At 41.2% G+C, this 21,858-nt stretch overlaps 1 protein-coding gene across 1 annotated transcript in view; it reads left to right on the forward strand.

The window, feature by feature from the left end:
* The window catches only part of UBE2R2 (ubiquitin conjugating enzyme E2 R2), a 109,304-nt gene extending 90,522 nt beyond the window's left edge, over positions 1-18,782 (forward strand). Inside the window, exons 4-5 of the mRNA XM_006734601.3 lie at positions 14,608-14,742; positions 17,779-18,782. Of these exons, the coding sequence (XP_006734664.1) occupies positions 14,608-14,742; positions 17,779-17,998 (355 nt within the window). The 3' untranslated portion in view covers positions 17,999-18,782. The remainder of the gene's footprint in view (positions 1-14,607; positions 14,743-17,778) is intronic.
* Positions 18,783-21,858: the final 3,076 nt, after the last annotated feature.

A 21,858-nucleotide genomic window follows, 5' to 3' on the forward strand; every position in this document is an offset into this window, starting at 1 on the left:
TCTACCGACTGAGCCAGTTAGGCGCCCCCACTGTTACATGTTTTTTAGGTGCAGGGTTCTCTTGGTGTTTTGTTTTTTTAGGTACAGTTTTTTACATCTCTAAATAGTTAAAAAATACTTTTTCGGGGCACCTGGGTGGCTCAGTTGGTTGAGTGACTGCCTTCGGTTTGGATCATGATCCTGGAGTCCCGGGATCGAGTCCTGTGTCGGGCTCCCTGCTCAGCGGGGAGTCTGCTTCTCCCTCTGACCCTCCCCCCTCTCATGCTCTCTCTCTCATTCTCTCTCTCTCTCTCAAATAAATAAAAATCTTTTTAAAAAATTAAAAGAAATAAAAAATATTTTTCTACTTGCATTTGAATTTCCATTTTACTGTCCTAATACTTGAAATTTTTATGTTTGATAGCCTTATATATTTTATTTATCCTATAATATTTTTCTGAAACAAAAATCTGTATTTTTTTTTTTTTTAAAGATTTTATTTATTTATTTGACAGAGAGAGACAGCGAGAGCAGGAACACAAGCAGGGGGAGTGGGAGAGGGAGAAACAGGCTTCCCGCTGAGCAGGGAGCCCGATGTGGGGCACGATCCCAGGACCCTGGGATCATGACCTGAGCCGAAGGCAGATGCCCAACGACTGAGCCACCCAGGCGCCCCCAAAAATCTATATTTTAATTGCTTGTGACAAAACAAAACTGAATTCTATATTGAATTACTTTATTATACAGTTGATTAAAAATAAGACAAGTATATTATACTTTCAGTATACTTTTACTTTTTACATTTAATAATTATTAGAAATACATTTTTATTCAGGTAGATAGACATTTGTTTTCAGTTAGGTCATGTAGCCATGAATAATTATTACATTGTTAGATTGAGGTAGAAATACAGCTTCAATTTCATATGTATACATAATGTATGAATAATATACATTATATATACTGATATACACACCCAAGAATATATGCATATATATACATATATGTATACATACGCATGAGGACTAACATATATAACATAAATATATTAGATGCAATGATTAAGAGACCATCTTTACATATGATAATGGAATAGAATTTTATATGGCAGTGAAACAATCCTTTTAATTCCTTCTGAGTTATTCGGAGAAATCACAGTGATCTATTGTCCATCTTTAAAAAAAAGTTTTATTGTGACATAATTCCTATACCCGACAATTCTCCCATTTTATGTGTACGATTCACTGTTCTTTAATGTAAGTAGAGAGTTGCACAAGTATCCCCACAATCAGTTTTAGAACCTTTTTTTTTTTTTTAAGTAGCCTCTATGCCCAGTGTGGAGCCCAACTCGGGGCTTGAACTCAACGACCCTAGATAAAGATCTGGGCTGAGATCAAAAGTCGGACACTGAGCCGACTTAGGCACTGAGGCGCCCCATGAACATTTTTATCACCTCCAAAGAAGCTCATACCTCTTAGCATTTACACTCCATTATCCCTCAGCCCCCCACGCCCACCCCCACCCTTCTACCTGCAACCCTAGGAAACCACCAGTCTACTTTCTGTCTCTATAGATTTACCTATTTGGATATTTTGTAGGAATAGAGTCATTCAGTATGTGGTATTTTGTGATTGGCTTCTTTAACCTAGCATTTTTTCGAGGTTCATCTTTGTTGTAGCATTAATCAGTACTTCATACCTAGGAATAGAATTGCTGAGTCATATGATAACTCAGTGTTTAACTTTTTGAGGAATTGCCAGACTGTTTTCCAACATGGCTGCACTAAGTAGTACATTCCTACCAACAGTGTTTGAGAATTTATCCACATATTCATTAACACTTGTTATTATCTGTGTTATTATAACCATCCTGGTCGGGTGACGTGGTATCCCATTGTGGTTTTGTTAATGACTTTTAAAATTTTAGAACAGTTTTAGATTTTTGAAAATTGTGAAGATAGTACAGATAGTTCTCTAGAATTCCATGCATGATACCAAGTTATATTTAATAGGCATGTCTCCTTAGGCAACTGTGACAGTCTCAGACTTCCCTTGTTTTTGATGACCTTGACAGTTTTGAGGAGTACTGCTCAGGTATTGTAAAAATGTCCCCCAATTGGGATTTTTCTGATGTTTTCCTGGTATTAGAGTAGGGTTATAGTACTGGAGAGGAAGACCATGGAGGTAAAATATATTGTCATCATCTTGTATTAAGGGTACATAATATCAACATGACTTAATCACTGTTGATGTTAACATTCATCACCTAGCTGGGACTCAGTTTTTAGATTTCTCCCATGTAAAGTTCCTTGTTTTCCCGTTTCCATTCTGTACTCTTTTGAAGGAAGGAAGTCATAGGTGCAGCCCACACATAAGGAATGGCAATTACACTTCCATGAGGCTGAGATATCTGTATAAATTATTTCAAATTCTTCTGCACAGGAGATTGATTAAAATCAGTACCTAAATACATACATACATATATATTTATATGTTTATTCAGTCATTTTGTTTTTTGTTTTTTTTAAGGGGGAGGGGCTGAGGGAGAGGAAGAGAGAGAATTTTTTTTTTTTTTAAGATTTTATTTATTTGTCAGAGAGAACATGAGCACAAGCAGGGGGAGTGGCAGGCACAGGGAGAAGCAGGCTCCCTGCTGAGCAAGGAGCCTGATGCGGGACTCGATGTGGGACTCGATCCCAGGACCCTGGGATCATCACCTGAGCTGAAGGCAGACACTTAACCAAACTGAACCACCCAGGCATCCCGGGAGAGAGAGAATCTTAAGCAGGCTACATGCCCAGTGCAGAGCTGCACACAGGGCTTGGTCTCACAACCCTGAGATCATGACCTGAACTGAAACCAAGAGTCAGATACTCAACTGACTGAGCCACCCAGCTGCTCCTTTATTAGTTATTTTTAATGATCTGAAAAGCTAGTAACTCAGGAACTCTACTTTTGTTAAAAATGAAAAGTTGGAAGCTTCTTGACTTACACAAGGATTTCTTACCAGTTTTTACCAAGTTAGTTACTTCTCACTTTCTGGGAAGTGTATACCAAAGAGTCTGTTCAAACGTATCAAATTACTGTTGATTATGTGTTGATTATGCTGATTACTCATTACTTTAGGTACCTTGTTCAATATAGTATACTTAGAAAGAATTGATAAAATAGATCTATCTTGGATTTTAATGCATCTAGCCCATATATTTTTTAAATCAGAAAAAAAATGTCTCCCTTTTTAAATTCAAATAAATGTGTTGATATATCTCACCTTGACAGCCATCTTGCTTATGGATTCTAATTCTCAGATAGATCAGGCATAGAACTTTGCCATAAGTTTATTATGTCTATGAAATAAGGAGTCACCACATATTCCCTGTACTTAATGCTTTACTTTAATGGGACTCTCCCTCAGGGATAATGCATTCTTAATAATAATCAGAGATGGAATTAGTAAGTTCCTTTTAATGAAAATGTAATTCCAGCAACCCCAGTCTATACATATCTGAATTTATTGTACTCCATCACATACCAAAATACTTTTTTTAAATAGCATTCTACAGTTTTAACAAAATTATTTATGAGAAAGGAAGAACAGTTGGTTTTATATGTAAATTTCTTTCTTTTATACACCTTACGTTTCATTACCTCTGGGCAATGCACCCTAGGAATATTTGGGATGTGTGGAAGGTATGCATTCCTTTTGTAAGAGCAATTGTGAAAAGGGAGGCTGGAAAGAAGTGATCTGATACTTTATATACCCCCAGGTTCATGAATATATTAAAGACCACTTCTTTTACACAGGATCTTTTATGATCCTTAGCAAAATTCGTATATTCCTACTTTTTTCATGCCTCATATCCCTTACATCACACAGTTATAGCTGATTATTTGTACCTTTAACCTGTACTTATCCTATTACTTGATTTTTCAGCCTCAGCCTGTATTGACAGAGCTAAGTAAAAGAAAATCAGCATACATATTCTATTTCCCATCCTCTCTTCCCCTTTTCTTCCTAACTTTTAAAAATATTTGTTTATTGGGGCACCTGGGTGGCTTAGTCGGTTGAGTGTCCGACTCTTGCTCTTGGCTCAGGTTATGTTCTCAGAGTCATGAGATTGAGCCCTGCATGAGCTCCACGCTGGGCGTAGAGTCTGCTTAACTCTCTCTCCTTCTCCCCCTCTCCTCCCTGTCTGACTCATGCGCGTGCACACTCTCTCGTTCTCGAAATATATGTTATATATAAATATTTGTTTATTGGGGAGGCTGGGTGGCTCGGTCGGTTGAGCATCAGCTCAGGGTCATGAAATCAAGGCCCATGTGGGACACTCTGCTCAGCAGGGAGTCTGCTTGAGATTCCCTCCCTCTCCCCCTGCCTCTCCTCCTGCTTGTGCGCACACTTGCTCGATCTCTCTCTCAAATTAAAAAATCTTAAAAATATATATATTTGTTTATTGTCAGGGTTATAACACTTATTTTTTTTTTTTTAAAGATTTTATTTATTTATTCATAAGAGACAGAGAGAGAGAGAGGCAGAGGGAGAAGCAGGCTCCCCGCTGAGCAGGGAGCCCGATGTGGGACTTGATCCCAGGACCCGGGGATCATGACCTGAGCCAAAGGCAGACGCTTAATGACTGAGCCACCCAGGCGCCCAGGGTTATAACATTTATAATCTGTACTGTTTTGTAATAATCATAGTTTTGTTTTTTTTTTTTTAAAGATTTTATTTATTTATTTGACAGAATGAGACACAGAGAAGGAACACAAGCAGGGGGAGTGGGAGAGGGAGAAGCAGGCTTCCCGCTGAGCAGGGAGCCCGATGCGGGGCTCGATCCCAGAACCCTGGGATCATGACCCAAGCTGAAGGCAGACGCCTAACGACTGAGCCACCCAGGCGCCCCCATAATCATAGTTTTTTAAATTTCTTATTCCTACCATGAAATGAATTCACTGTTTGCTGTCCATTATTTTATTTCCTTTGATCTGTTAATTGGCTGAATTTGTCCATTAGTAATTTCTCCAGGAAAATGCTCCTTGGAGCCATATTATATTCCCTGAATTCTTAGATGTTCAAAATGTTATATGCTTGGGGCACCTGGGTGGCTCAGTCAGTTAAGCGTCTACCTTTGGCTCAGGTCATGATCTCAGGGTCTTGGGATCAAGTCAGGAGTTGCTCCTCACGTCTCCCTTCTGTCTCTCTCCCTACCTCTCTCGCTCTCTTTCTCAAATAAATAAAATCTTAAAAAAAAAAAAAAGATTAAAAAAACCCCAAAATGTTATATGCTTGTGTGTATGGGTATATGTGTGTGTGTGTGTGTGTGTGTGTGTTTTGCCATGATACTTCAAATGGCAGTTTGGGCATAAGATTTCAGGGTCATATTTTCTTTCCTTGAGGATATAGACGTTATTCTGTAGTTATTGTTGCTGGGGAAGAGTTTGGCTACCACATTTCTCAGCGACTGTCAGGTTTTTGAAAGAAACACATTATCAAAACATAATTAAACTGACAGTATATTTAAAGGCAGTAAGTATTTTGGAAGATAATTGAAAAATTGGACAAAAAACGCAGGGTTGTCTTTTTAGTTTGACTTTGGTCTTGTTTTTCAGGGCTAGTAGTAACCCTAGTCAAAAGGAAGTGTTAGCTCTAAGGTACTAGTGATTCTTGTTTTGTTTTGTTTTTTAAAGATTTTATTTATTTGACAGAGACACAGTGAGAGAGGGAACACAAGCAGAGGGAGTGGGAGAGGGAGAAGCAGGCTTCCTGCCGAGCAGGGAGCCTGATGCGGGGCTTGATCCCAGGACCCTGGGATCATGACCCGAGCCGAAGGCAGACGCTTAACGACTGAGCCACCCAGGCACCCTGTGATTCTTGTTTTTGGAGGTTGAATGCTGAATCGAATGCTTACCATGTCTTCTCCCGCTTTGAGAAAACAAGCTTCCCCATTCTTCATAATACAAAGCCCCAAACAGTTTTTTTCATTGTATTTTCATGCTGTCTCAATGGGTAATCTATTGCCATTACCCATAGGAATTCAAGATTTTTACCTTTACTTCTGCATAAATATACCTATATTATCCTTGTCTCAGCTTAAAATCTTGTGGATATTTTTCTTTTAAGGTAGGCCTGTTTCTCATTTGATTCAGTCCTTTGGGGACAGGAAACCCCTTTCATACTAAATTTGCCTATCTAAAACTACTCTTGGCACTTTGGGTACCAGCATAATTTTTTTGTCTCTCAGCCCTTAGGTCACTTGAGCCCCAATTTAGAAGCCTTTCCTAGATTTCACCTCAGGGATTGCCTTCTCTGCTTTTATGCTTTTTTGTTTAGAGGCTTCACAACCAGGACTAGTTATCTTCAGATCGCCCCTTTGATCTTCATACACAGATCTAAAAGGTATTTGCTTTGGAATCTCTCTCTCTCTCTCTTTTTTTAAGTAATCTCTACACCCAGAGTGGGGCTCAAACCCACAATCCCAAGATCAAGAGTCTCATGCTTTACCAACTGAGCCAGCCAGGTACCCATGCAGTGGGATCTTTAGTTACCTTTTCAGACCTTTGTCTCCTAGCTTCATGTCATCATAGATATTCCTTCAATGTGCTGATCTTGGGGTGGGGGAGTGAATGGAGGGTTTGGTGTTTGTGAATTTCTAGGGAGATATAGAGTGTTATGTGTGCATTATTGCAGCCTCATCTGCCTGGGATACCTTATGGTGCCCAGAACCCTGAAATGTCGGGAAAGCACTACCTCACGAGTAGGTGTGGAATACTTCTTCCTTTCTCTGTTACTTATTGTGAGGCAAGGGGGTTCTTCAGCTAGTTAATTGTATATATTTCTCAGAGGCTAGTTTACGGCACTGAAATATCAAGAGGCAAGATACGAGGTGCTGGGCATTTTCCTTGATATTCCTTTGCTGCTAAACTCTCTAGAGTCAGCAGCTGTCCAACTAAGGTTTCTGCGCTCCACATCCAATTAAGGGTGGCTCTAGCAAGACAGCAGTGGAGGTGCCATAAGGTACAGCACAGGCTGGTGCAGGGACTTGATTGCTATATAGCAGTGTTATCTGAAAGTGGTCTCATCGTCAGATGTGTTTGGACTTCTTCATGATCACCTGTACTAGTCTTTCATTCAGCACCTCAATGAAAATATTTAGAAAACTTTTACATGGAAGACTTTTGTAACCTGAAGAAGAGTAAAGCATCCCAGTTACCTTGAAGAACCTAAGTCAGTTTATATCATAAGACCTAGTGAGTGGGGAGAGTAGAGAAAAGGAAAAGTGGGGAAAAGATCCCTACAGTTGTAGGGATCCAGAGCTTCAGCCAACTAGTGTCCACTGCAGGTTCAGTAGTTTGCGTCTGTGTTCATAGAGGAAGCCAGCATACTTTCTGGAAGAAGAGATACACCATCTTACTGTACCCAGGTGCATAGGATTAAGTTTAGGCAGGTGAGAGTTCCTTATGGAATTGGGAAGTCTTAAATAGGCATTAGCGAAGAGTGGAGTTGGGAGGGTAGGGATGCCTGATGTTCACAATACCATGCCTCTTCTTCCTGGTGTAAGCAACAAAATGTTTCTTCATCCATGTTGTGTCCAGAACCAAGTGGGTGCTTTTCGTGTGGGTGGGTGTCAGACAGTAGAGGTCACAACTGCTTTCTCTGAGAACTATCTGCCACACCTGTTGCAGGCTCTTGGCTAGGAGTCATCTTGGTGGAGGTTTACTTTCCCTTGAAAGATGGTTACATGGTGTTTTCTTTGCCACAGCATCATGGAGAAGCATCTGTCAGGAGTAGGATAGGATGTTTTCCTGACTAATCTTACCTACAACCCACTAAAAGGGAAGGGAGCTAAGGACTGCCCCAAGCATTGGGTGACAAAGTAGGCAAGGTCAGGGGAGATGGCAATAGTGCTGCTGTTCTTAGGGCTCCTATAAACCCCATTTGGGGCTAGGATGATATTAATTGCTCCCTTGATATTTATACATTGGGTTCCCCTGCATTCGACTTGGTGGTTTCATTCTATGCATATGATACATATTCTGTGTATTTTTAAAATTTCCTTTTTAAAATGTTCTGATTTTGGGACACCTGGGTGGCTCAGTCGGTTAAGCATCTGCCTTCGGCTCAGGTCATGATCTCAGGGTCCTGGGATCGAGGCCCGCGTCGGGCTCCCTGCTCCGCGGGAAGCCTGCTTCTCCCTCTCCCATTCCCCCTACTTGTGTTCCCTCTCTCGCGTGTCTCTCTCTGTCAAATAAATAAATAAAATCTTTAAAAAAAAAAATAAAATAAAATGTTCTGATTTTGTGTTTTTGTGTATTTTAATCTGAGATCCTCATTCCTGCCATGTGTTTTCAGGGATCTATCAGTCAACAGCAGTTCCAGGATTGCACAGGAGGAAGTATTAAATTTGTTAGTTGCTTTAGAGGCATAGAGAAAAACTGTTTGTAATATATGACCCCTTAAACTATCACATTTTCAGGGCACCCATTAAGTTTCTGCCTTTGGCTCAGGTCGTGATCCCAGGGTCCTGGGATGGAACCCTGTGTCAGGCTCCCTGCTCAGCGGGGAGTCTGCTTCTCCTTCTCCCTCTGCCCCTCCCTCCCCTTTTGTGCGTGCACCCGCTCAAATATATAAATAAATAAATAATCCCATTTTCCCACTCATAACTGATTTCTTTGCCATGATGTCCTCTTTAAATTCCTCTCCCATCTTGAAAATACATAATAAGGACTGAATTTTAACCGGGTCATCTTCTGGTGTTACAGGTCCATCTTTTGAAATGGCATAAATGAGAGATTAAAAGGACCTGGGTTAACTGGAAGAGTCAGGCATTGGGCTTCACTTCTTCATAGTTGCCAATCAGTTTTCCTCAAATAAGGCTATGCCTGTAAAACCTAAGAATCTCAATCACTCATTCTTTTTCTCCTCTGTATGTGTATGTGTATGTTTTTGGGTTTTTTTTGTTTTTTTTTTTAAGATTTTTATTTATTTATTTGACAGAGAGAGACACAGCGAGAGAGGGAACACAAGCAGGGAGAGGGGGAGAGGGAGAAGCAGGCTCCCCACAGAGCAGGGAGCCCGATGTGGGACTCGATCCCGGGACTCCAGGATCATGACCTGAGCCGAAGGCAGTCGCTTAACCGACTGAGCCACCCAGGCGCCCTGTATGTGTATGTTTTAAGAGTCAAAGTAAGTTTAGGCTTTTAAGAATGAACCTTTTCTACCTCACACTGCCTGGAGATATGTGTATAATATTGAAGAAAAATGCCAGTCTTTAATCCTGCAAAATCCCAAACTTTGCCTGCTTAGTTTCCAGGCCGACTCATAATCCAGGTCTTATTTGTTGTGCTAGGGCCAGTTTTATGCACTCCATCCTGAAGTTGTACTTTTGGTGACATAGTAGCTAACAAAGGTCAAAAACTGGGGTGGGGGTGGGATGGAGGGGCACCTGGCTGGTTAAGCTAGTAGAGCATGTGACTCTTGATCTCGGGGTCATGAGTTCAGGCCTCACATTGGGTATAGAGCTTACTTTAAAAAGGGAAGGGGGAGGCGCCTGGGTGGCTCAGTTGGTTAAGCGACTGCCTTCGGCTCAGGTCATGATCCTGGAGTCCCTGGATTGAGTCCCGCATCGGGCTCCCTGCTCGGCAGGGAGTCTGCTTCTCCCTCTGACCCTCCCCCCTCTCATGTGCTCTCTCTCATTCTCTCTCTCTCTCAAATAAATAAATAAAATCTTTTAAAAAAAAAAAAAAGGGAAGGGGGAGCAGACCCAACTCATTGACCATTGTCTATGTGTTGAAAAGGGACAGATACAGTATTACTCATTGGGTCATAGATGGCTAATTTTGATTTTTTTTTTTTTAAGATTTTATTTATGTATTTGATAGAGAGTAAGAGAGTACAAGCAGGGGGCAGTGGCAGAGCTAGAGGGAGAAGCAGGCTCCCCCCTGAGCAGGGAGCCCAACGCAGGGCTCCATCCCAGGACCCTGGGATCACGACCTCTGAGACAAAGGCGGAAGCTTAACTGACTGAGCCACCCAGAAATCAAAATAATTCTGATTTCTTATCTCCCTTAAATACTACTTTAGTTTTGATGTTTTTAAAAACATGTCTCAATTCTGTGAACTTCAAAGCTTGCTAGTTTGCTCTTTGCTAGTGTGTGTATGTGATTAATTGGTCTTTGTTTTCTTTTGGTGTCTTTATTATTTACAAACTTTTTTTTTTTTAAGATTTTATTTATTTGTTAGGGGGGGAGAGAGAGAGAGAGCACAGCAGGGGGAGTGGCAGGCAGAGCAGGCAGAGGGAGAAGCAGGCTCCCCGTCGAGCAAGGAGCCTGATGTGGGACTCAATCCCAGGACCCTGGGACTCGGACCTGAGCTGAAGGCAGCCGCTTAACTGACTGAGCCACCCAGGCGTCCCTACAAACTTATTTTTATGCAAAAGCAGATAGCCAGATCTCTCTGATAAAGATTGTGAGACAACCAAAAAGATCAGAAATATGAATCTGAAAAAAAAAATGAAGACTATATAAAGTGGAGTGTTCTTGACTATTGTTTTGTCTGCACCTCTCTCCTCTGAGAGTTTTTTTATTTTGGTCTAGATTCCCTATGTTGAAAACTCCTACCGAAGTCCCCTGCCCTGGCTTAAAGCAAAGGTGGAGGGAGCATTTATTTATTGGAGTATCTCTAAATCCAGGAATGGTGGTGGTCCTTGGAATTGTATTGTGCAGTAATTGAAAACACTTAAGAAGCCTTTGTTCCTCATTTTTATCCCAGATTGTTACTGGATTAGGTCTGTTTTAACATGTTAAACCTTTACACTACTGAATTTGGACAACCAGACCTGTCTGTTCCTCCAAACATGCCGTAGAGAGGGGCATAGATTTACTCTTTGTAGGAAGTGAGAGTCTGGGGATGGGTCCTCAAAAGTCTGTTTTGCTAATCCAAGAAATTTATGTCTAAATGCTACAGGATTGTCTAAATGGACAAGTGCAACTACATGTTACTGCTAAAAACCAAAGCTTCATGTGGAACTGTGAATTTACATAGAATGAGAATAAGAAAGAATGGATGTAGTTGTTTTCTGGACCCTTTCCCATTTGTTCATGATCTGAAGGAAACCAGTCCCTTCAGTGGACATGAATGATCTCTTCATTGTGTTATATTAATTTGGTAGTTTCATTATTTGGTCTTTCCTTTCTTTCACCTATTGTTAGCCCTCTCCACCTTCTGCTTTTTTTCCTCCTGAAAAAAAATACAATGAATAAGGATTTTCAAACACTTAAACTAACAACAAAAGATGGCAACAAAAAAATGTAACCATTGGAATAGTTGTAGGATTCAGTTCTGTGTTGTACATTCTATTAGTATTGTCTTAGTTCATTTTTTCCTTTCTGTAAAAATAGGATTAAGGGGTGCCTATCTGAATTAGTCAGAAGAGCCTGTAACTCTTGATCTTGGGGTCTTGAGTTTGAACCCCACAATGGGTGTAAAGATTATTTTTTAAAAAAATAACTTAAAAAATAGGGTTAATAATACTTATCTTGCAGACTTGTCTACAATATGCTACATGGTATAATTCCTGTGTAAAATTATTTTGGTACAAATGCTAGACAGTTTAAACTATGTATGACGTTACTTCCAGACCTTTTCCAGTCATGATACATAGATAAAATTGAAATTATTCTATTTGTAGATCACAGTGTAGTAAACTGAAGATGCTTTGACCAGAAGTTGTTGCAGAGGCTCAGGTTATCCCAGGTCCCACCTACCCAGCTGCCTACAGGAACCAATAAATAATTTACCTGTAACCCATCCACAACATACCGGTTGGGAAAGTTTATAAATACAGTCTTGTATATGAATTACTTAGCAATCTTTGTTAGAGAAAAAAGTCTAAATTCTGCTTTGCGTTGTATTGGCCTTGTTATTAGGCAGACTCTTAACCACTTGGTGATAAAGATGGCCACTTGCTCTAGACCTTCCCTCCTTATTCTCACAGTTGTCAATTCAATCAAGAATAAAAAGTCATTGCCTTTCTGCTATTAGATTAGAACATCATAGTTCCTACCAGGGTTCTGATTAGCCCATCTTGGGTTACATGCATACCCCTAAAACCAGCATGACTAGATGGTGGAATCCTTTGGCCAGCACTTGTATATCTGCCACTGTGGTTAGGTAGGTTGTGTGTATGAAGGTGTGGCATGATAGTAGGGGAAGATTAACCCCACTAGAACCAACAGAATGGGTTCCCATACAAAAAAAGAAAAAGAAAAAAAGATCCTGCTGTCCAGCGGAAGGGAAGAAGTGAAAACGTACAGGGTTAACTATTTTCACAGTCCACTGTAGTACCTGACACTCCTTCTGAAAGCATCATGGATTTCAGTGTAGAAGTACATGGCATTAGAAGTGAGTTCTTGGGGCGCCTCGGTGGCTCAGTCGGTTAAGCGTCTGCCTTCGGCTCAGGTCATGATCCCGGGGTCCTGGGATCGAGCCCCGCATCGGGCTCCTTGCCCTGCGGGAAGCCTGCTTCTCCCTCTCCCTCTGCTGTTCCTCCTGCTTGTGTTCCCTCTCTCTCTCTCTGTCAAATAAATAAATAAAATCTTTAAAAAAAAAAAAAAAAAGAAGTGAGTTCTTGATGAGCACTGGGTGTTATACGCAACTGATGAATTACTGAACTCTCCATCTGAAACTAATGTACTATATGTTGGCTAATTAAATATAAATTAGAAAAAGAATGAGTTCTTATTTTGATAGAAATGGATAATTCACCATTTTATTTATTTATTTTTAAAGACTTTATTTATTTGACAGAGGGAGAGAGCACAAGCAGAGGGAGCAGCAGAAGGAGAGGGAGAAGCAGGCTCCCTACTGAGCAGGGAGCCCAATGTGGGGCTAGATCCCAGGACCCTGGGACTATGACCTGAACCGAAGGCAGACGCCCATCCATCTGAACCACCCAGGCACCTCGATAATTCACCATTTTAAAAAAATTGTATTTCCTAATATTTTAACACTTGTCCAGTATGGTAGCCACTAACTAACTACATATGGCTATTTAAAAATTAATTAAAATTAAATGTGAAATTCAGTTCTTCAGTTGCACAAGCTACTTTTCAGAGTGCTCACATGTGGCTGGTGGTTATCATATTGGATAATACAGATTATACATTTATATAATCACAGAAAGTTGTATGCAGTGCTGATCTAGACCAGTGAAGTTCCCCCCCCCCCCTTTATCCCCCACTTTGTCCTGTCCTATCTTTCTAACAGGTTTTGTATGTTTTCTTCTGTGGCAGCGCTTTGGAATTTTCTACACACATTTTTTTGCTTCTAGGATGTTATGTCAGTCTGTTTCCCATCATTTGTAGTGATGAGTTTCTTTGAATCTTTATTTTATAATGTAATTACTGAAGAAATGGAGGGTCTTGGTGGGGAAGGGAAAGGAGTTATTCTTAACCTAAGAGAAAGGGGTTGTGTGTGTGTGTGTGTGTGTGTTTGTGTGTGTGTGTGATAAATGGATTTTAACTAGATGGGAAAGTTGTCTGTGAAAGTGCCTTTGTCATAATCTTGTATAATCACATAACAGAAACTCTCTACCCTTTTTAGGAAAAGTTTTCATCAAATCAAACATCTCATTGCCTGGCTCCCTCCCTTTATTTTTTGCTTGGGGCAGGAGCAAAAGGCTATTTTGCAACAACACAATCTATAACCTCGCACCAATGAGAAAAGGTAGAGAAATTTAATTTTTCTCCCCATTTTTTCCTTACATACATGCACAGAGTTTTTTTTGGGGGGGGAAAGAAGCTTGGTAATAATTTGAAACCTTTTTGGAACCTGTTCTGGTTATTTTTCTAACAGAAAAATGTGTGATTAAGGTGTCTGTTTTTTATCTGTGGACGAAAATTGCCTGTTTAGATCTCCCACAATTCTTACAAACCTTGGGAGAGCAGGGATGGCATCTAACTTGCTCACTGTTGTACATCCAGCATCACAGTTGGTGCCTCTGGCACACACTAAGTACTTAATAAATATTTTTGAATAAAGATTTCCATTATTCAGAGACTAGTTCTTCCATGTCTGGGCTATTGTTTTCCTCCATTCTCCTGCTTAAGCGTCTTTCTTCCCTTAGAAGTATGGAAAATAAATACATTTCTATGTAATATCATTTTTCAGATCCTCTTAAGCAGCCATGATAAGAAGTGGATGTGTGGAACAGGATCATTTTTACCCTCTCCCCAAAAAGTTTGTTGTTTTTTTTTTTTTGCTTTTGTTTTTTCCTATTGTACTTGATAGTAGTTTTCAAAATTTGTTGTTTGAAAAGCTTTCAGGCTTCCACTTTCTGCAGATTGGAACATGTAGCCATTTGAGACCATGCCTTGTACAGAGTTTATTCTGTGCCCTGCAACATGACCTTTATGCTCGGCTCACAGATTTCCTTTACTTTGTCTCCTATTTAGCAACTTTATTCTTTATTCTAGCCTAACCAGCTGAGCATTGAAAATAAAATTTTGTATTTCTATTCCCCTAAGGTCTCACATATTATACATAAAAGCACAGTATTTTTGGATCCTGTAAATATGAATATTCGGAGCTGACCCTTTTCCCTCCCGCCCTCTTCCTCCTCTCCCCCCCCTTCTAGGACTATCCTTTTAAGCGTAATCTCATTGCTCAATGAGCCCAACACCTTCTCCCCAGCCAATGTGGATGCTTCGGTTATGTTCAGGAAATGGAGGGACAGTAAAGGAAAAGACAAAGAATATGCTGAAATCATTAGGTAAGGTGTTTTGTTTTACCTTCCGTTTGATTACTTCAAGTCTTCATACAGAACTTAAGTATATCCTAGAACCATGGCTTTAAATCAGACTTAAAATATCCACTCCATTTCTCTCAATTAGATTTACTGTTTGGGAAGAGATTTCTGCCTGAGCCTACTGAGTTTGTATGGCTTTTGAGAGAGCACACACTAGAAGATAATGCTGCAGCAGATCGTACTTCCTGGGAACCAAAACTTCCAGGTTCTGAACCAGTGAAGTTCTCATACTCTGCCTCCGAATCATTTCAGGGACACTGTTCAGGATTTTCAGTATGTCCTTTAAGTATAGCAAACACCCAGAGTATTCTGGACATTCTAGATATTTTTGTTTTCCAAAAATTTTAATGAAGCCATATAGTTTATTGGCCCTTTTGACCAGAGCAGCAAGTATCTTCTGGGTATCATTATCAGCAACACTAGTATATGGTTTAACAGAGCCGTAGAAGCTTCCTCTCATTGGGAGACTTGGAATCTACCCCTAGCTCTGTCTCCCTTCATATGACCTTTTATCAGTTAATTTTTTGGGTCTTTGTGTTTTTTCCATCTGTATAAAGGGGGGAAAAGGTAGAAGGTATTGGGGCTGAACCATTCATCTCTCGATCATACCCTGAGTAGGACTTAAGGTTTTCTTAAGAGTACTCAAGAATTGATACTTGAATTGCAATAAATTCATTTCCTCTTATGTCCTTAAAATAGAGCCCCAAGGACAGTTCCAGCACATTCTGCACATGGTTTAGTAAGCACTACAATTTATACAAATAGTCCCTCTTTATAACTCTAGTCAGCACAATGCCATGGGATGTACAAAAGGAAAACTGCATAGAAATAAAGCTGAATAATATAGAGATCAGCAGTTTTCAACGTTTTCTGCCCACTAGAATCACCTTTAGACCCCCTTCCATATCCGTAGTCATTTAGTGAGATTATAAGCGTAAAATCTGGGCATCTATATTTTGTTTTTACCAGCCACCTAGGTGACTGATGTATACCAAAGACTGAAGATAATTAGTATAAATAATAAGGACCTAGAGATTTAGAGGAGCTGGAGTAGGTTGAAGATTGAAAGATGGGAGTGCTTTTCATAGGGTTTATCTCATTCTTTAATTCTTTCCACATTTATTATGCACCAGCTTCATGTCAGGTACTGTTAGGTCATGAAGGCAGTGCTTTCTCCTTGAGTTCACACTTTACTTAAGAATGTGTAAACAAATGACCCTATAATAAGATGAGTGCATAAACAAGATACAGTGGAAGGAATACATAGTGCTGTGGAGTTCCTAGGAGAGGTAATGCCTCATAACCAAGACTTTTTCAAGTAGTAAGGGAAAGGAAAAAGCCCCTTCAGGGAGGAAACAGGCTTGCACACAGGCTTGCACACAGGTAGCTAACCGCATGGCATGATCAGAGAGAACTGTAAGCAGCTTTACGTTGCTTGAATATAAAGTCTCATTTTGCAAGTAATGGGAAATTCAGAGAGCCATCAGATCTGTTTTTGTTGTGGTTTTTTTTTTTAGAGGCATCAGATCTTAAAAGATATGTGAAGTTACAATAAGGCTTTCGTCCTTAGTCTTAGAAGTGACGGGGTATCAAAGATTTTAGGAAGGGAAGGGAAAATCATATTTGAGTTCTGAAAGAATCCTAGTTGACCAGAGGAGACTGAGATAGAGAGGAGACGCCAAGATGAAGACTAAACAGAGGCAGTGGCAATGAGAAAACAGATTTGAAAATAGGGCTTTGGCATGAGGTTTAGGATTTTAGGAGGTAATACTCTTAGAAGAAAAATGGGAGAAGGTGGCCATAGAGGTCGAAAATGACAATTGCAGACTTGCCGAGTTAGGGTCCCTATGGAACATGAGGGTGGAGACATCCCAAAGGCTTATTGAACAGTGTAGGGCTCAGAAGGTAGAGGCTGGAGCCTGATAGTTTGAGAGCTGTCAGCATGAAGGGGAATGGTGGCAAAAACCATAGGAATGACTAAGATGGCCCAAGAAGAGACAGAGAGGGAAGAGATTCAAGCCAGGATGTATCAGCAACACCAGGATGTCAGGCTTGGCAAAGTAAGGCAGACAGCAAGATCAGTGGGGAACCATCTAATTAGAGGCAGCGGAAGGAAGATAAGGAGGGTGGCAGTTTGTTGTCTTATGGTCAGTTTTTGTACTTGTTGAAGGAAACTTCACCCTTCCATCCATCCAGTCAGTAATTTTGTGCACAGCTGTATGTGCCAGGCTGTATCCTAGGCATTAGGGAAATAGAAGAAAGACAAGTTCTCCAGTGAAGTTCACATTGGGGGGTGAGGGGGATGGGAAGGGGAAGAAACTGACAGAAAAGTTAACAAATGGGGAAGATCATAAGAAAAACGAGTAGATAGTGGTTAAGTAGCATGATGTGAAGGAGTGACTAGGTGGCTGCTTTAACTTGGGTTGTCAGAACAGGCTACTTCTAAGTTCAGATCTGAGTGACATAAGCAGCCAACCATGTGTAAAATCAGAAGAGCAACTGAGCCACATAGAAAAATAAGTGTTCAAGGTACTAAAAAAAAAAGGACCAGGATGGCCTGTATATTTTGGGTGACAAGAATGAAGTGGGAGGCAGGTGTGTCATGCGACTTCGGAACCCTCCCTAGGCTATTTGGAATCTAAGTGTAAATGGCAGGATTACTGAATTAAGAAGAGTTGTTGGGACTGCATTCAGTTTGGTGTGAGACAAGGCAGGGGAAAAAACAAATCTCTGAGGTCATTTTTGGCTAACCAACATCTAAGATCCACTACTTTTAAATGCCCTTCAAAGGGTCATTATTAAGTGTTCTTCAAAACAGTACCTAATGGGCTGAGAACCTTTGGTGTAGTATCTGTTAGATGCTTTTAGGCAGGCACTGAAATGCAGAAACCTGAGTCATAAGGAATCTTTTTTTTTTTTTGGAATAAGGAATCTTGATTAAGAAAGGTCAGTTGTAAATCCATCTTCAAAACAGACTTACATAAAACTGTCTCCCTTCAGGAAACAGGTTTCAGCCACTAAAGCTGAAGCAGAAAAGGATGGAGTGAAGGTCCCCACAACCCTGGCGGAATACTGCATCAAAACTAAAGTGCCTTCCAATGACAACAGCTCAGATTTGCTTTATGACGACTTGTACGACGACGACATCGATGATGAAGATGAGGAGGAGGAAGATGCCGACTGCTACGATGATGATGATTCTGGGAACGAGGAGTCGTGACGTGCTCCTTCAGTGCCCCATACTGCCCTGCCGTCTCAGGCCAAAGGGAGGGGAGCAAGTGGGGACCTAGCAGTGGCCCCTCAGCAAAAACCTATCACAGGGGGTGGGAAAAACAAACACGGCTTCTGCTGACTCCCCTTATGGATCTCAGTTTGCTCCTTTTTATGGACCTCTTAACGGAGAGAAAGTAATCCTCCACAGAATGTCTGAATTCTTGCATTCTTTACCCTTCCATCACTGTATTGATTCTTTTTTTTTTCTTCTTCTTTAAACCCAAACTCTTGCCTCACTTCGTCTCTACAGAGTGTTCACAGCAAAACACGTTTGGTCTGTTTTTAGATTCTTGAAGAATTAAATAGTCTTTCATCGAGACGTTTAATGTGTTTAAAGCTGGGAACCCATTGGAAGTTCACAAGTGCTGCGTATGCTGAGTAGCAAAAGAAAATGGAAAAAAAAAAATATAAAAAACCCCACAAAACAAACTTAAAAAAAAAAAAAAACAAATTTGCCAAGGTTTAGCTGCTCATTTAGTGTGTGTGCATTCGATCAGCCCCATGGTGGTGAATTTTGTTTCCTTTCCCTTTTAAGGCTGGGATACAGTGGGCATCAGGGACTTTGTGCTAAGCCTGATGAAATGTGTTCCTAAGGGCACAGAGCCCCTTCAGCCTCCAGGAAATCATCCTAATCCAGGGGGCCTCAGCTACTCTGAGGAGAGATCAGATTTTGTTTTTTGAAATCGATTGGGATCTAAAGCCTGAAATAAATATTCATACTTTACATAGAACTGGGCACTTGATTGCTATTTATTTTAAAAGACAGAGTTGTTACCCTCCCTACCCCAAGGGAGTGGGGAGAGTGTGGAGATTGTGTGTGTGTGTGTGTGTGTGTGTGTGGAGTCTTAGTGATGGGAACAAGGAGTTTAAAATCACTATGCCAATTTTGGTTGATGCTGCTGGGGGAAAAAAGTCAAAACTACTGGTGACCACTGTTGGGTGCGAAAACATCTGTTTTATGTGAACTTGGCCTTTCCCGCAAAGATTTGTTAAAAATACTCATGGTGAGAGTATAAGTAGCCAGTTTTAATTACTCAGTATTACTCCTAGGTGCATGTGTTAAGATTTTGGTTTTCATTGAGCTGCTTATGCCGATAGTGATAGCTGTGGATAGGAGACATGAGTGACCAGTTCCCGCTTTCCTCGTTGGATGTGACCTGGACTTTTCTCTCCCTTCATTCCATGTACTCTGGCTGTGGAGGGCAAGCAGAAGTTGTGCATGGAGCTTGCCCTGGGCTGCTTTGACTTTTTTGGCAGGGCCGAGGGAATTGGCTGCAGGCCATGTACGGGCAACGCGGCTAGATCTTCCAAATGTGCAGTGGCTGCAGCTTTGACTGCCCTGGTCTCAGTCACGTGTCACTTCAATCTTGAGATCCATCGGCCTTCAACCAGGGACTTCAGAACTTGGCGGTGATTTTTCTTTCTTTTGGGAGTGGGCCAGTTCATAGGAGGGCAGTATTCTTTCAGTGGGGAAAATTATAATGTAAAATTACAGACTTCGGAAGGAAAATAGGAACAGAGACTGGTTATAATCCTCCTCCAGATCCCTGTGTACTGGTGTCAACTTCTTTTCTTCAGATCATAGCTCAAAAGAACCAAAGGGTTGAGGGACGGGGGTAGGATGGATCCTAGAACAGAGTAGGTGATGCTTACTTCCTTAGCTCCTCCTTCCTTTCTGATCTCAGGGTTTTCATTCGCTCTTCAACCTCCGAACATTTGCTGACTGATGCCCAGCAGACCTCTCTGGCCTCTAAAGTTTGATTTGGTATTAAGTGGGAATGTTAACATGCAGAGGTTCATATGGGACAGTATTGGGCCTGGTCGCAGAATCTCTGTCCAATCCCCATGGGGCCAGGACTACTTGCACCCCTGAATCTAGTGAATCCAGTCAGATTCCGAGAACAGAGCAGCTCTTTGTGAGAAAACACTGGCCGCAAATTCTCATAGAAGGATGTTGGAACTAGCTTTTTACACCCCACACTTCTTAAGTAATGCTTCCGGATAACCTGCATATCTTCTGGAGTCCAAAGTCTCTCCTAATGCTCTGATTACCCCCTATTACCCTCACACACGTTTACACCCAGTAGCTTGGTCTTCTCTCCTGGAGCCCTAAAATTAAGGCTTTTCTTTCTTCCTTTACCACGAAGGCATCTCTCTGCCAGGGCAGGCCGGGCACCTTGGCGTTGCGGAAGGTGCTGTGCTGCTTAGCCCTGTCCCATTAGGTCCTGTTGGCCTCTGTTGCACGTTGACTCAGGGAGCCAGAGAGCCAGGTGGAGGTCAGACCTCTCAGCCCTTTGGGGTGTTACTATTGAGGGCTGGCTTTGCCTCTGATAAGAGTACAATCAGTTCCAGAAAAGACTGGCATGTGTTGATTGGCTAGCAGGTAGACATTCTGATAACTCAGAATTAAATAACCTGTAAAACCCAGATGCTGGTTCCAGAGCTCTGTCCTGAGAACACATCCTGTGGCAAAAGAAAACTTGAGCATGTAATTTTTTTTCTTTTTGGGAGCAGAGGTCTCAGGCTCAGGCCAGAACTTTGTAAGTACAGTTGTGCTGATTATCTGGTGTTAACATGAATTCAGAATCCCGCATTTTAATATTCCTTTTGATTCTAGTGGAGGCCTCTCTGGATGCTCTTCAGGTCTGTGTGTTTTGAGGCTGGGTGGAGAAAGTAGTATCACGATTCCGTTGTTGCTTCTCAGAGTCTTCCCACTCTATTTCGTAACATTCCAGAGTTCTTTTCTATTAGCCAGACTTTTTTGTAGTCCCCTCTTTCCTCTTCCCTGGAAATTGCTTCTTTATTTGCTGGTTTCCTTATGTTTGGGACATACACAGTAAGAGACTGTAGGGGAAAATGTGTAGTTCTCCACTGAAAGTTAACTCCCCACCCCTCCCATTCTGATAAAAATGGTTTACATTTACAAAAAGATTCAGATGCAATTTTCAACTATTCTGAAACCAGCAGGACACACCTGACTTTAATAGTTTTCGTAGCTGAAATTGTAGGTTTTTCTTCAGTTTAACTTATAAGAAAAGATTATCTGATGCATTTTTGTGTTGAACTTCCCCTTTAGTGGTTTATTTTGTCTTTTTCTGCCCATCTGTCTACTAATAAAATGTGAAATAAAATATACCTGTATTGCTACTTCCCCACGGGATGACCCTCTTTCTTTGTGTTAAAGAAAACTAAAAGGTGGTCTCAGTACTTCCACTGTTCCGTCACAGGTATTACGCGCATGACTCAGCTGAAAAAGTAAAAACCAAAACTGAATCTCACTGACCTGCCTTTTAGGATATTCTGCTCAACTCACCTCCTCACGGAATACACATTCCCAGTCCTTACTAGCTTTGAGGAAAGGTCGTTAAAGACACAGCCATTTGTTAACCTTAATTCCTAAGTGGGGCACAGTCTGCCAGTACAGTGGGTGAAGCTCTGAGGGTGCTCCACTGCCCTCCTCAGGTGAGCCTTTTGTTTTCATCGTCCGTTGTCTTTTGAACTTCCGGCTGCTCGTTAATAAGCAGGGATCAGGCAAGAGATCGAATAAAGTCCCTGTTTAGTTTCACTTGTGAACACTTTTTTTCTGGCGGGGATCTCAAGCTGTGGGTCACCAGCAGCACATGGCCCATCTGCTGAAAGGACCACTGATTCTAGAGGCCAGAAACAGAAAAGGTGAAGCCTGACCCCAGGTTGGTTGTGGCACACCGACGTGACCAGTATTTGACGCCCCACTCCGGGTGCTCATTTAGCCTAGTCTGCGGGGTTATTTAGGAGTGAGAGGCTGTAATGCCTTGGGCAAAACCTGGA

This window comes from Leptonychotes weddellii, chromosome 14, assembly GCF_054177405.1.
Source record: "Leptonychotes weddellii isolate Sample4059 chromosome 14, ASM5417740v2, whole genome shotgun sequence".
Taxonomy (NCBI): domain Eukaryota; kingdom Metazoa; phylum Chordata; class Mammalia; order Carnivora; family Phocidae; genus Leptonychotes; species Leptonychotes weddellii.